The 14,233-nt window shown below is 45.7% G+C and overlaps 1 protein-coding gene across 2 annotated transcripts in view; it reads right to left on the bottom strand.

Annotated features, from left to right (window-relative positions):
* RIC8B (RIC8 guanine nucleotide exchange factor B) overlaps window positions 1-7,974 on the bottom strand; it is a 53,642-nt gene extending 45,668 nt beyond the window's left edge. Inside the window, exons 1-2 of one of the 2 annotated variants that reach the window (XM_075068679.1) lie at window positions 7,755-7,974; window positions 2,468-2,515 (exon numbers count right to left, since the gene is read on the bottom strand). In XM_075068679.1, the coding sequence (XP_074924780.1) occupies window positions 2,468-2,515; window positions 7,755-7,841 (135 nt within the window). In that variant the 5' untranslated portion in view covers window positions 7,842-7,974. The remainder of the gene's footprint in view (window positions 1-2,467; window positions 2,516-7,754) is intronic. The other variant, XM_075068681.1, reaches the window with a different exon arrangement.
* Window positions 7,975-14,233: the final 6,259 nt, after the last annotated feature.

Raw genomic sequence — 14,233 nt, forward strand, 5'->3', positions numbered from 1 at the left:
GGCTCATAAATTTGTTAGTCTCTAAGGTGCCACAAGTACTTCTATTTTTGAAGCATATATATATATATATAGAGAGAGAGAGAGAGAGAGAGAGAGAGAGAGAGAGAGAGAGAGAGAGAGTGTGTGTGTGTGTGTGTGTGTGTGTACGTACACAGTTCATTTGGATATAGTTGAGGAAAAAGCATATAATTTATTTGATATTCTACAATCAGCAGCCCAAGTCAAAGTTGCAACGCCTATAATGAAGGGATATTGGATTCACCAAAAGATATCTAGGCTACCCATGCCTCCATTCAGCTACTTTCACCACTTCATGATGGCAATAGATATCAGATGCCATTCAGATTTTCTGAATATTTTTATACTCATCTGGCAGCATCAATCGCTGGTTGTTGCTGCAGACAATGAGAGAGCAACACACTGGAAAATCTACTCCCAAAGAGAAACAAACAAACCAACCAACCTCAAAACTACATTTTTTCAGAAAGAAAGTGTATTCAACATCTTTGCAAGCCAGGATAGCAAGTTATCAAGAGACATGATAGCTGCAATGGGATAGACTCAGATTTTTAGGACAAATTATCCTCAGAGTGTAGAGATTAATTTAAAGCTATTTCTGGAAAAGGACAGTTTATTGCTAAAACTTCTCTTCAAACTGCATTAGATGCTGCTGATTCTGGTGCTCGTTCAACAGTTACAGGTATTGTAATGCGACACTCGTCATGGTTATCTGCCTTAGTTTTACCAAAAGAAGTTCAACCGGCAATTGAAGACTTGCTATTCAAATGGTCAGAATCTGTTTAGTTCAATTATAACATTGACGGAGCTGCAGGTTTTTGCCTGGAGCTGGAGCGGAGCCGGAGCACAGCTCCAAAGCCCTATTTTATAGAATTCCCAAAACAAGGAATTTCATCCTCAGTCTTCCATCTCCAGATACAGGAAAGCTCAATATTCTTTTTTCATATTTTCAACAGAGGCCTTCTGAACAATTTAAAGAAAGATCTACATATTAAAAGAAGTCATCTCAATTACCCTCTCCTGTACTACTCAGTTAGATCAGGCACAAAGACATCAGATTCAATGCAACTGTCAAGGATCTTGCACTAATCTACAAAGATCTATGCCCTTTTACGTCACACTCCAATTCCTGTCTATCTTTTTTCCTGCAGGCTTGGATGCCATTCACCACAGATCGATGGGTCCTTCAAGGAGGCAAGGATTGTTATGCCATTTGGTTGTTATGCCAGGGCTAGCAGCTCATTTATGCATACAAGCATTGCACATTTACTTTTATCTGGACAACTGGCTTGTAAAGGGGAAGTCACGAATGCAAGTCATAGCAGCGGCAAGCACAGTGATTAATTTATTTTCATCCCTGGGTTTGGGGATCAACATGAAGTGAAATGTGGATCTGTCCCAATCTACAGGAGAACTCGGACGAATTCTAGATTGAGTAGCAGTGAGAGCATTCTTTCTATTGAACATATTTCAAATAAAAAAAAATTGTATCCTTCACATCTGTACTTACTCTCTGCCTACAATAAGAAAGTTTCAAACTTAGGCCATATGGATTCATATACGTTTGAAAGCTCATTCGCCAGATTGTGTGTCAGACCATTTCAAGCACGGATCAAGTCAGCTTAGAAACCAACATTCCATGATTTGTCATTAAAAGTACTGATTCCAGATCAAATCCTGGAGCCTTGATGCAATGATAGATGACAAAGGGAAATGTGTGTGGTAATTCCATTTGCTTCTCCAGTCATGTCCAAAGCTCCGATAACTGATTTATCCAAAATAGGCTGGGATGCACATATTACTTGTGTCCTCATGGCGTCTGGTCACATCTAGAATCTGTGATTCACATAAACATACTAGAATTGAGAGTAATGAGATTAGCTTGCAAACCTTTCTGCTTGTCATCAAAGACTCTTCAATCCAAGTTCTCATGGACAATTTTACAGTCACATATTATACAGACAGAGGTTGAGATCAGATCATCTTTTTCAAGAAGCCACAAAACTTTCAGAATGGTGTATTCAGAAGCACAGTCTGACAGCTCTTCACTTCCTGGGAGAGAAAAATGGTATTGTGTACTCACTAAGTAGGCAAATGTCTTGTTTGACAAACGGGAAATGAAAAATATTCTACTAACCCAAATCTTCCAAGAATGGGGAATTCCATTTGCTTCTACCTGCTCGGTTGAGTTAGTGGTCCCTTCGTTTATTTTTCCTAATCAGAACCTCCAACAAGATTACTTGGCTCTTTTGCTATTTTTCTTTTTCAGGTCTTCTGGAACTCTAAGTTTCTTTTTCCGAAAGCACAGCAAGGCAAAACATGCACGTCATAAGTGTGAAACTACCGCTGGTTGTGTCACCTTGGTGGTAGCGGACTGTAAACAACACAGAGCAAAGGAAAGACTGTCTGAAAGGGGGCATGCACAAGTAGAAAGGTTTGTTTTGCTTACCTTTCTTTTCTCCTCATCTGCAGGATCAAATTTGAAAGTGGCCCTATTCTGGAGAAAGAAATAAGTTACAAGTAAAATAATTGCCATAATCTGATTAGAACAAATTTCACAGTTTTAACATCAATCTCAATTGATAGGGTGCAAAGGGACTTTCTTGAATCATGTAATCTAACCCACTGCATCCAACTGCGAGACTACAGTAAGGTTGCAATAAGTGCTTCTAAATTGTTCCTCAATTACCTCTATAGTTGTTCTATAAGCCTGGATCCAGGAGCTAAGTAGTTCTAACCTTTACGCCCTTTGTGGTCATGGCCAAGTCACTTAGGGCCAAAAACTGACCTCATTGAAATCAGGAGTATTTATGTCACAAACTTCAATGGGCAGTGGAATCAGGCCAGTGAGATAACTGCAGTTTCCCTTGTGTGCAAGTAGGTATTATCTCCATCTTTACACCTTATACAGGTGTTGAGGATTAGTTACACGTGTAAAATAGCAAGGCTATCTAGTTGCTCAGGCTTTACAAATGTAAGTGGTGCATCTCATCTGTAGATTGGGAAATTTTGCTTTAGATAGACTTTCCAAGTTTGGAGTATTTTTTAAATAATTCACCCAGAAAATGCTGATTCAAATGAAAGTGAGTACGGTACAAGACCTGTTGACTTATTTCTTTAATTTCTAATATTTACTGGTTGTCTAAATGCATTACCTAGTGTTCTTCTGTTATGGGTACAACTAAGTGTGAGGAACGTGTGATCTAACAGAATTTGAGCTAGTGATGGACATTAGTTCTATTTTAGGTTTCTGAGTAACAGCTGTGTTAGTCTGTATCCGCAAGAACAGGAGTACTTGTGGCAAGTACTCCAGTTCTATTTTAGAATATTATGAACTGTATTAATAATTAATCAGCATTCAAGTGGCAAAAAATATTGTTAGAAACTTTTTTTTAACTTGAGAACACCAATTTGTTATTTTAACAATATTTGGTCTTTAAGAATGCTAAAGAGAGATGGAAAGCAATAGAGTGTAAGACTCTTGCTAAGCTATGTAATTTTATCTAATAAAATAAATATTGAATCTTTACTATCTCTGTCCTTTAACACTATAAGAGGAAAAAATGACAAGCTGCTACCTTTCATACAAGTGATCCAAAGGACAAGCATTACTGCTTTACATGGCTTGTCTACAGGCACTCTCCCTTGCACGGCACCAAGCATGCACCTATGTTGGCAAAAACTGGACATTTAACTCACTATCAAAAGCTATTAGCATCAGTCTCTTCAAGCAACAACATGCTCTCAAGGTCAAATTATGATTCTTTTTACTCCCCTCACATCAGGCCTGCCCAACAATGCAAGAAGTGGTAGCTGTTTTTGACTACACTTAATGGTCATGATGGTACCAGCAGAAGGTCTCTGGGTAAAAAGGAGAGGACAGGCTTTGGATGTGTGTCTTTAGGAAACAAAATCTGGCTCAGTATTAAGTGGGACTCCCCCAAGCACAACATCTATTAGAGCTAGATGGTAAGAGTTCAAACAAATACCACCTTCTCATCACAGATGTCTGAGTGAAAGAAAGGGGCCCAGACCTTGGCAGCATCTTTTTATTGATATGACACCTTGAAAAGACTAGAGAAACCTTTAGTAGGGGTAAGGTATCTTTGAGCAAGAGAGAAAACACACATTTGGTGTACCCACTGCAGATGAGGCCAGGGAGTGGAAAGAGAAGGAATGAGTGCCTAAATAAATGCTCTTTTAAACAGCCATCTGCAACCACCAAGAAACAGCTCTTAAAAGTCAGAGAGACACAGAACTGGGTCCTTCTATTAAAGAAATAACTTACCTCCCTACAAAACAAAAGTTATCTGCTGCTTTTAGAATTTGCTGGGTTTTCTTTTTCTTAAAAACTTGAAAAGTGTGCCTAGAGTAATAGGTGTTTTTTTCATGTGCCTTAAGAAATCTAACTATCAGTTTGTAATGGCACCCAGATTCAGAGTTCAAAATAAGCCTTTAACTGCATCCAAAAGCATGCTAGAAGATACAGCTGTTCTCCAAAGTCTGAAGTAACACTGGTCTGATGGAATAAGGATTTAGGCACCTACATCCTATGTCAAATGATCTTCAAAAATAGACTACACCATTTAGGGTTGCCAACCATCCCAGACTGGCCAGGAGTTTCCCGGAATTGGCCTTGAGCTCCCGGTGACTATTGAAAGCAATCTGGGAGATTTTAATAGGTCACTAAAAGTCCAGTCGGCAGCACAGTGGGGCTAAGTCAGGCTCCCTATCTGCCCTGGCTCTGTGCGGCTCCTGGAAGCGATCTGCACATCCCTCTGGCTCCCAGGTGCAGAGGTGGCCAAGGAGGTTTCTGTGCACTGCCTCCAAAACTCGCATTGGCCGAGCTTCCCAGCCAATGGGAGCTGCAGAGGCAGTACCTGCAGGCAGAGGCAGTACACAGAGCTGCCCCTGAGCCTGACCAAATGCTTCCGGGAGCCACCTGAGGTACGTGTTGACCAGCTGGAGCCCACACCCCAAGCCCTTGCCCCAGCCCTGAGCTCCCTCCCACACCCAGACTCCCTCCCAAAGCCCACACCCCGCACACCCTCCTGCACCCCAACCCCCTGCCCCAGGTCCAGTGCAGAGCCCCTTCCCACACTCCAAACTCCTCAGCCCCGCCCCCTCTTGAACCCCAATCCCCTGTCTCAGCCCAGTGAAAGATGGGAGGAGGGGGGGAAGAGATGAAGTGAGCAGGGGGCAGGGCCTTGGAGGAAGTGCGGGGCAAGGCTGCCTGGGTTTGTGCGATTAGACAATTGGCATTCTTAACACCACAACAACAATCTAGATGTCATGAAGTCCATATCAGACAAAAATAGAACCAATCATCTAACCCAGCAGTTCTCAAACTGTGGGTTGGGACCCCAAAGTGGGTTGCGACACCGTTTTAATGGTGTTACCAGAGCTGGCATTAGACTTGCTGGGGCCTGGGGCCAAAGCTGAGGCCCCATCGCCCCAGGGCCAAATCTCAAGACCCATCCCCTGGGGTCAAAGTTGAAGCCTGAGGGTTTCATCCCTGGATGGCAAGTCTCAGGTTACAGCCTCTCCTCCCCACCCCCCCGGCTGAAGCCCTTGGGTTTCAACTTTGCCCTCCTCTCCCCTCCCCCAAGGCAGAGGGACTTGGGCTTTGGCTTTGCCTGCCCCCCACCCCTCCCGAGGCGGAGGGCTCAGGCTTCGGTCCCCCCTCCTGGGGTTGTGTGGTAATTTTTGTTGCCAGAAGGGGGTCATGGTGCAATGAAGTTTGAGAACTCCTGATCTAGCCCAACAAGTGAAAAACTACACTTCTGACTCTCATGCTACTAGGGAATCCAAAAATATCCCCAACCCCCTTGATTTCAAATGGGCATACCCCTGTGGTAACAGAAGCAGACATGCCCTTTGCCACCACTCACTAGATACTTCTTGCCAGCATCCTCTGCTCAGCCTTTTCTGAACTGAGCTTCAGCAGGCTTTCTTGCACATTTATGCCCTTACCTTGGCCAGGTACACAAGCAAATTTAATAAACTACCCTCCTGGATTTTATGAAAGGGACAGAGCTCCTTGTTATTCACATACTGATAGCAGTCACACAGACCACTTGGTCTCCACATATACACCAAGCAGGATAAGTAACAAGAGAACCCTATCCAAGAAGTTACCCAACATCATATTCCAGGAGAAAAGAATGGAATGACTCAAGCGCAATCCCAACCACTCCCCCACCAACTCTGCAGTCATATTATCAAAACCTTGCAGTCACTGGTACTACTATAGGCTGATGGCAAAGCTAAAAAAAATACGGTATTCTTATTTCTGAATGTGGCTGTTATTTTCTGAGGGGTAAATAATGAGGACATTGTAGGGAAGGTTAATAGTCATACAGAATTCATACAGTGCATGGTGATTTATAGCCTAGGCAAAGTGATAAGACATTCATGTCAGAGTATTTTACAGTGTAATTATACATCAGGATAATGCCTAAAGGTCTCAGTCCAGCTCAGGGCCCTTCATGCTAGGCACTGAACAAACATGGCATACCCTAAACCTAAGGAATGACAAATGGGGAAGGAGGAGGGGTAGCTATAAATCACCACACACTTGTAAATATTAACCTGACCTGAAATCGCCTCATTACTGATCCTTCACAAAATAAAACCCCAATTACAAATAAGAATACTATGATTTTTTTCACCTTTGCCATCAGCCGGTGGTACCAGTAACTGCATGGTTTTGATTGGAGTGGAGAGAGAGGGTAATAAAAATCTTGTGGTCGATTTGATTTCTTGCATGTGTGTCATATAGATACACACATATATACACACATATACTTAGAAAACGAGAGAGTGTATGAGCATGTGTAAGTCATATCAGCATTGTGTAATTAAATATCTTCCCATGTGGAACTAAGCAGTATTTGTGGTAGAGACAGAGGAAGGCACATGGACTGAGATATGAGAGTAGAGACCAGGTGAAGGAGCAAAGGAAGATATTTCAGGGAGGTGTATTTGGGGATCACTTAAGATAGATAACTGGTGTGTTAATTTGTGGAAATTTACACGGTTAAAAAAAAGGGGTGGGGGTTAGAGGCAGTAAGGAGGGGCTCCAGCAAAGAACAATGATTATGGGAGGAAACAGGAAAGAATGGGAATATACTAAGGTATCTGAGGCAGGAACAGGGATACACAAGGGAAGGGATAATCAGGAAGCAGAGGTTAAAAGGGGAGCTGGAATGAAGAGAGATAACAGGTGTCAGTGACCAGTGGAGGAGCCGCACTTGGAGTCATGAAGCGAGCAGTTCAGGGAGTAACGGGGGGTTATGCGGTGCATGGAGAGCAGTCCCGGGCGGCGGTGTCACCCGGTGTCGGTGGGAGAGTTTAACAAGGGTAAATCCGAGGGGAGGGGCTGGCGAGGGTTATGGCGGGGCTGGGGGGGGGGGGGAAACGGGTTTTAAAAGGGGGGGGGGGGGGGGTTTGGGGGGGGGGGGGGGGAAACGCTGTTATAACAGGGGGCGACGAGGGAGGGAAGCGAGCGGGCGAGTCAGGGCAGAGGAGGCTGCTCGCAGCGCTGTGCCTAGGAAGCTAGAAGCGGGGGTGACAGCGACACTGGGCGGGGGGGGGGGACCGCGCGAGCGGGGCGCCACACGGCGAGGGGGGTTCGAGGGCGTTACACGAGGGAGTGTGAGTAACGAGGGGGTTATACCGAGGGCCGCGGCTGTGGCGACGGTGGGTTATATCGAGGCCTGGGAGGGGGGCGTTACCTTCTCGTTGTACTGGCCCAGGACCTGCTCGAGGCCGTCAGCCCCGCCGCGCCCCCTCACGGCCTCCAGCGCCCTCTCCAACTCCATGCCTACGGGGCGCTCCCCAGCCGCGGTCCCCGCAGCTCCTCCGCCAGCGGCAGCCAACACCCACCCAGCTGCTCCCCGACCTTCCACCCTTCACCGCCAATGACGCCACGTTTGCCCTGGAAACCAACGGTCTGGCCTGGCCCCGCCCCGCCCCGCCCCAGATGAGTAGGCGGGGCGAAGAGGCGACGGGAGAGTTCGGTCGCTATTGGCTAGAACGGGCCAAGGGGAGGCGGGCTCTTGCCCATTTAGTCATTCCTATTGGCGGCGCTCTATTTCCCTCCGCATTCGGGGCAGAAGCACCAGACGCACCCACAAGCAAGGCCGAGGCTAGTAGAGACTACATTTCCCAGCGTACAGTGCGTCAGCAAACCGGCCATGCATCGCGGGACCCGCCGCCTATTCGTGATGTGTTGCATGCTGGGAGTTGTAGTCCGTACGGGCTATGCCTATAGAGGTGTTTGCAGGGGCGGGAAAGCGGAGAAGCTTTAATTATCACAGTCTCCAGTGGAGCATTGACGTGCTCCGGTTGTGACTGTGTGTGTGCCTTGTCCCCCTACTCCGTGCCTCAGTTTCACCAGCTGCCCAATGGCCATCATGACATGTCCCTACCGTGGTGGCTAATACAACTAATAACAACATGCATACGGCCCCTGCTGCAGGCTCTCTACCATTTATGTCCTTTTGCAGGAGGCTGCAAATATTGGTCCCGCTAGGGAGGTTACCACTTGTGCAAGTATGCACACCACACAATTGGACAGAGTCTTTGGCTTCTGTGGCACAGAGTCCACACTCTTCAACCTGGCCAGACTACTGTACCCCTTTCAGGAGTCTTGATTTGTCTTGTGTGCCCTCAAGTTACACCTCACTTAAAAACTACTTGCTTCCAAAATCAGACATAAAAACACAAAAGTGTCACAGCATACACTACTATTGAAAAAATGCATACTTTCTCATGTTTTACCATAGAATTATAAAATCAATTGGAATGTAAATATTGTACTTACATTTCAGTGTCTAATACACCTCTACCCCGCTATAACGCAGTCATGGGGAGTAAAAAAATCCCTCCCATCTTATAGCTGAAACCCCATTATATTGGGGTAGGGGAGGCAGGGCCCTGGTGGTGATTTAAAGAGCTCCAGGCTCCAGCTGCTGTGGGGAGCCCCAGGCCCTTTAAATTGCCGGTGGAGCCCCGCTGCCACAGCCCTGGGGTAGGGGCAGCAGAGGTGATTTAAAGGGCCTGGGGCTCCCCGCAGCAGCTGGAGTTATATCGGGTTATATCGGATTGCGTTATAGCGGGGTAGAGGTGTACATAGAGCAGTGTACACAAGGCGTTGTCTGTATGAAATTTTAGTATGTACTGACTTCACAAGTGCTTTTCATGTAGCCTGTTGTAAAACTAGGCAAATATCTAGATGAGTTCATGTACTCTCTGGAGGGCTCTGCGTACCCCCAGGGGTACACATACCCGTGGTTGAGAACCACAGCTCTACAGTAAGAAAGCAAAGCAGCGTCACTGTCAGTGAATGATAAGCTTAATACCTTAGTGGTGTTACCATCTCTTGTGACTATCAAGCGTTCAGTATAGTCGGTGCTTTTTCCTCAAGTCCCACCTTCTGGATTCATTATGTGAGAATCTTAGCTTCCATTTAGAAACAAAAATTACTCTTTCCTTCTCAAGTGACAACACGGTTGGCTCTCCAAAATTGCCTATGCACAGTAAATCCTTTTGCAGATAGATTAATGATGTGATGGGCGTTTATAGTGCCTTGACTAGCATTAGTGTCCATGGAATGGTAGCATGTCACAACCAGCAGCTCCTTGCTCCACTCCCCTGCCCACTATGTCACGTGCTAAATTAAAGAGCAAGAGGTCAATCTGAGATCAACAGGAGTTATGGATGGGCATAAAATGCAGGATGAGCTCTCAAAACATAAGGGTAGAGATCTTGTGTTTCTATATTTTTTTGTGAAGCATTCAGGGCCAGTGCAACCTATTAGGTGACCTAGGCGGTCGCCTAGAGCACTAGGATTTGGGGGGGTGGCCTTTTCTTCGGCAGCGACCACGGTGGCCAGATCTTTGGCTGCCCTGGTCGCCGTCGGCATTTTGGCAGAGGGAGCTGGAGCAGGAGGGCGCAGAGAGGGCCGCTTGCAGCAAGTAAGGGGGGGCGGCACGCAGGGGAACTCCCCGCCCCAGCTCACCCCTGCTCTGCCTCCTCCCTGAGCATGCCGTTGCTGCTTTACTTCTCCTGCCTCCCAGGCTTGTGCAAGGTGGGAGAAGTGAAGCAGCGATGACGTGCTTGGGGAGGAGGCGGAGCAGGGGTGAGCTGGGATGGGGAGCTGCAGCACGGCTCCCCCAGCTGGGGGGAGCTGCTACTGGGGGTGTGGGGAGCTGCAGTGGGGGAGGTGCCTCAGGGCGGGGGGGGCAGGAAGCTGTCACAGGGCTTGGAGAGGGGGTGGAGCAGAGGTGAGCTGGAGTGGGGAGCTGCCGCATGGCTCCCCGGGGGGGGGGAAGCTGCCGTGGGGGGGGTGCCTCAGGGTAGAGACCAGGTGGGGAGCTGCCGTGGGGAGCGGTACTTCAGGGCGGCGGGGGGGGGCGGGAGCAGGGAGCTGCCGCAGGGCTCCGGAACAGAGGAAGATTCAAGGTGGAAGTTTTGCCTGGAGCGCAAAACATCCTTGCACCAGCCCTGGAAGCATTATCGTATCCATAGGTTTACAGCAATAAAAAACACTTAAAACTTGGCTTCAGAGTAGCAGCCGTGTTAGTCTGTATCCGCGAAAAGAACAGGAGTATTTGTGGCACCTTAGAGCTAGGGTTGGCTCCAGGCACCAGCCCAGCAAGCAGGTCCTTGGGGTGGCCAACGGAGAGGGGCAGCACGTCCAGCTCTTCGGCGGCGGGTCCCTCACTCCCTCTCAGAGCGAAGGACCAGCTGCCAAATTGCCGCCAAAGACTGAAGCGCCAGCGGTAGTGCAGCAGATCACGATCACAGCTTTTTTTCTATTTTTTTTTTGCTGCTTGGAGTAGCAAAAACCCTGGAGCCGGCCCTGCTAAGAGACTAACACATTTATTTGAGCATAAGCTTTCGTGGGCTACAGCCCACTTCATCGGATGCATGCACAAGTACTCCTGTTCTTTTTACTTAAAACTTGAACAGTATTTTATATATTCAGAGCATTTTATAAAATGCACTGTCCAGATTGCAGAAAATTGCCTATTTTGAAATCAACAATAAAAAATTTGCTTCAGAGGCATCTGCTACTTGTCTCCCTCAGGAGGAATTTACTTATTCAACACAGATCCCTTTCCTGACTCCCAGGAGTGCGCTCTCACTTAGAAAGCTTGAAGAATACTTATCTCTCACTCTCAAATATTTCATTGCATAGCTGAATATATCCTGAGGCCAGGGCATTAGCAATTACTAATGGATCTCCAAATAGAAACACTCCTGAACATCTTGTGCATGTGTGCAGGGGCGGCTCTAGGCATTTTGCCGCCCCAAGCACGGCAGGCAGGCTGCGTTCGGCGGGTTGCCTGCGGGAGGTCCGCTGGTCCCGTGGCTTTGGCGGACCTCCCCCTGCATGTGTGTATGAATAATCCAGATCCAAATCTGGATCTGAATTTTCTGATTAGGGCCTCAATCCATAGTGGACTGAACTGGAACCCAAAATCAGATCATGATCCAACCTTTGGGACATAGAGGAACAAAATCCAAGCCTAAACACTAATCTGATTTTTTTTTTAACTCAAATGTATCAGTATAGTACCTTCTGAAAGAAATGAAGCAAAAATAATCCTATGCTATTTTTTTTATCTACATACCATACAATAAAGTACAAGCCTGCCTAGACATCTCTCTCCAAAATAATAAAACATTCAAATTACTGACATACCTTTTTATTAAAATCTAAAAGATTGTTTTCTAGAGTCTATCACTGGCACTTTGAAGGCACATTGTCATTTATCAACTGTGTATTTGAGTTTACACCTTAGGTAGCATATGAAAGATTAGGATTTCAATAAAAGGCGGACAGAATAAATTGCATCTTCCCCCAAAGAGCTGCCAGACCTTTTCAGAGGGTGCATACCATGAGCTCTTCCCATGTTTGTCACTTTATCTAAACCTTTCAAAGCAGTGTCTTCCCTGTGAATTTCATGGGTTTCAGGGTCAGTCACAACAGAATTGTGAGGCTGGGGAGGTCAGAGGCCATTTTTGTCAAAGGGTAGTGACCCTAGCAGCAAGAGATAGCCTGACAAAAAATTGGATCCATTCTAGTGAAAGTAGTTCTCACTGCTCTTCCCCCGCTGAGTCTTTTTTCTACCTGGTAATGAAAATCCTGCAAAGTTGTAGTGGAGTTTCACTCCTGAACGACAAAATCACCATTTTGAAAATGCATTTGTAGTGGTTTCAGGGGGGAAAAAAAGACAGTGGACTCCCCAGAGACATTTGTATAGTTGCACTTTACTTAAAATTTGTGGCTATCAAATCACAACAGTTTTAGTGCCATGGTCAAGGAGCTGAGGTGGGCAGGCAGGGGAGGTCACTGAGTCATCTAAACATCTGCTCTGTAATAATTCCTAGAATTACAGGTTCAAATCCCTCTAGTAACAATTCTGCATTTCATCCTTCTAAATTAGATGAAATGAGTGTGTGTGTTCTGGGGGAGACCTTCGAAACCAAGGTCCTATCTAATCTGTGTAGTCATTAAAGAGCCTGGGGCTCTTTTCATAAGAGCAGATGTTTGCTATGGTGTCTTTCACCAAAGTCCCTCTCCCCAACACTGATGTGCTATATGCTAGCTGGCTGCAGTCCTCCATCCCAGAGATGGTTGCATTTCAGTGGTACTCTGTACACTATATATATATAGTTCTTATGTGGCTCCCATCATCATGGTATCTGAGCACATCCCCAAAATTCTAAAATGTGTGTGTACACATAAGGATATATTTCTGTTTCACTTCCTTCCAGTCAGCAGGGACTAGGCTTTGTTTGTTTATTTTAACCTGCTGTTTTTGTGGAAAGGCAAAGAAGTGGATTTGGTACTTTGCTTAGAAGCTGAGGTTCAGGTCAAATCTCTTCTAAGAGTCCACTCCATATTCTAGCAGTAGCGGCAGAGAAAGCTCCATTCTCTCCACATGAGCCTCACTCTTGAAGCAGACGGTTTTGGTGGTATACAGTTGTTGTGCCAGGTCAGAATCAGCAGTCCATTGGGTAACTTAGGCACTCCTCTGTAAGGGACACTGAAAAGACCAAAACCTTGAATTTAACAAAGTATTTCATTGAGGGTCAGTGAACAGAATGGATCACAGGTGGGCCCTGCTTGGCTAAGCAGATGGGCTGCTTGCTGCTCAATGATTTGAGAGCTTTTAGGAGAAAAGACAAATTTTATTTCTCTGGCAGCATTTGCTTTCCCTGTGAGTTGCAGTGCACTTATTGCAGTCTGGCTGTAGGTACATATTTGTATGCATTTTATATTTAACAATTTCAATGCCTTGATTAAACAAACACAGAAAGAACACTGAAACCAGGACCTTGATCCAAACCAAATACTTCAAAACTGTAGCTGCTAAAGCTTAGCTACTTATAAACTTTACCATATGTTTTAACTATGTGGTATTTTTGTAGTTACCTTGAATTACAACAAAGGAGAATTTGATACATTGAGCCTGATTCTCAGTTCCTCTGAACCATTTGTAGTCATTTACACCACTGTAAAATGACTGTAGATTGACTGTAAAACAATACCATTTTATTTGGTAGAATTTTGCTTACATTTTTCTTTTGGTATAACCACACAATGGAGAACCAGAGCCAGATTTTTAAAGATATTTAGGCATTTAAAGATGCAGATAGGCACCCAGCAGGATTTTCAAAAGTGCTGGTGTTTTTGAAAAATTTCACTAGGTGCCTATCTGCAGCCTTAAGTGCCTAAATACTCTTAACAATCTAGCTGACAGGGTCATTATTTGTAATTAGCAAAAACTCATTTCATGCAAATTTTCAACTCAGTTCTACAGTCAATGTGTACTGCTGTCAAAGGGTTGGCCACCTCCCGAGCGCCCCCCTCATGGCCTGAGATGGCTTTATGGAGGCCTGCCTCACTTTCCTCTTCATTCAAGGCCTTTTTAAAAGTCCACACTGTCCAGATATTCAAAACATTCCCCCTCTGGGGTCCCCTTTATTAAGTCCTGCACAAAATCTTTCATAGCAGAACTCAAACCTACAAAGACTTCATCCCAGTTTCAGCTTGGCCCCGCCCTTGGTCCCTGAGGGTCTGACTTCTCTTTAAAGTTAACTTCTTTTGCCCTTGTCCAAAGCTGGGCATAGCCCCTCCTATCTGAGTGTCTATCTCCCTTTCAGAGTTCAAACATTCCATCCTTCCAGTTCCAAGCTG

This window comes from Chelonoidis abingdonii, chromosome 1 (assembly GCF_003597395.2).
Source record: "Chelonoidis abingdonii isolate Lonesome George chromosome 1, CheloAbing_2.0, whole genome shotgun sequence".
Classification (NCBI taxonomy): Eukaryota; Metazoa; Chordata; order Testudines; family Testudinidae; genus Chelonoidis; species Chelonoidis abingdonii.